Source organism: Mesocricetus auratus, unplaced genomic scaffold (assembly GCF_017639785.1).
Source record: "Mesocricetus auratus isolate SY011 unplaced genomic scaffold, BCM_Maur_2.0 Super-Scaffold_100001, whole genome shotgun sequence".
NCBI classification, from domain to species: domain Eukaryota; kingdom Metazoa; phylum Chordata; class Mammalia; order Rodentia; family Cricetidae; genus Mesocricetus; species Mesocricetus auratus.
Window position 1 is genome coordinate 2188823 of NW_024429187.1, and position 1437 is coordinate 2190259.

General features: G+C 35.6%; 1 protein-coding gene across 1 annotated transcript; it reads right to left on the reverse strand.

Moving 5' to 3' along the window:
* Nucleotides 1-221: 221 nt before the first annotated feature.
* On the reverse strand, nt 222-1154 carry LOC101824083 (taste receptor type 2 member 125-like). Its single transcript, XM_005072967.1, has one exon. It carries the CDS (start codon nt 1152-1154, stop codon nt 222-224), a length of 933 nt encoding a protein of 310 aa, XP_005073024.1.
* Nucleotides 1155-1437: the final 283 nt, after the last annotated feature.

A 1437-nucleotide genomic window follows, 5' to 3' on the forward strand; every position in this document is an offset into this window, starting at 1 on the left:
GGTGGGCCAAAAATCATTACAAATATATATATATAAACAATGTAATATGTTCATGTAGCATTTATCCTAAACATGACTAATAAAGAAAGTAACATAGGATAAATAAACTTGAAAATATAATTTGCTAATGAACAAGAATTTCTTAACACAGTAATTTCTTTATTCATTATTAAGAATTATTGACATCAAAAAACAAAAAAAAGAATTATTGACAAAACACATCAGGGGACAAAGGGGTCTACATCTTTGGACCGGCACCTCAACCAACACAACACCGAAAGAGAGGCCTGCCTCAACTTACTATTTCTTATAATCAAAACACATGAGTGAAGTGAAGGAAAAGTAATTATAATGGCAGCAAAAAACAAAACGTTTTTCTCTAGAAACTGAGATACCCAAACTTGTGTGGCAAGAGTTAGAAAGAAACCTGTGTAGAAGAGAAGAAAGGTGACCACTGTTTGCAAGGCATTTATGTGGGCCACGGTGCTGGGATCTCTGGAGCCTTTGACATTGTATCGCATGTTCTTCAGGTGTGTCCATAGGGAGAAGATGAGGAGGGTAAAAATGATCAGGGACACAGTGAATGGGATGAGTGTGAACATCGTGTTGATTAAAAATATAAGTCTATGAAACTGTGTGTAAGTCTTCGATGTGGAACTGTAAGACAGATTTCTTTCAGATGCACTAGTCCAAACATCAATGTGTATGTTCATCCCTAAAATATTTACAAACAAGAAGATGAGAGACAGCAGCAATGTCACTGAAACCACCTTTTTAATTCTCCATTTTAGGTAGAGAAAAATATGGTTAGAAAAAGTGGCTACCTTGAGAAAATAAAAGATGCTGAGGATAGTGGCCAGCCAGATACTAAAATGATTTGCAACAATCCAGGTGCTATTTTTTATTCTTACCGTTTTCATAGACACTTCTAAATCTGGATACAGTGAAGATACTAGTGTAATAATAAATACAGACCACAACATATTTATTCTGGAAATTGCCAAAGCAGTGAGGATCCGATCCACTGTAGAGATCTTTCTTTTCTTGACCCAGTCTGTGATGTTTACCAGTGCTATGAAGCCATTTGCAGCACTCCCAGTTATGAATTCCACAATGATAATAGCTGCACATATGATCTGTATGGCTATATCCATTGTTCATATGAGAATATCCTAATTTCCGTAGTCACTGAAGAATATTTGTTAATCTGTTCATTTTAAATGTTTTTAAAGAAATTCATAACATCTTCCTAACACTCGTACTACAGCAACAAGTAAGAAAGCAAGATGTAACAATGCAGAAGATCGTAGTTGTATTTATGAAAGTATGGTTTTTGACACAGTCCCACTGAGTTGTATCCAGATTCCATGGGTCCTATGGTAGCTTGGGGATCAACTATTACTGATTCTGAAGGAAATTCTGAAATCTCTAATGCTG

Bases quoted from the DNA above. Each gene is read 5' to 3' on its own strand.
- LOC101824083 (XM_005072967.1), bottom strand. From the start codon at position 1,154: ATGGATATAGCCATACAGATCATATGTGCAGCTATTATCATTGTGGAA.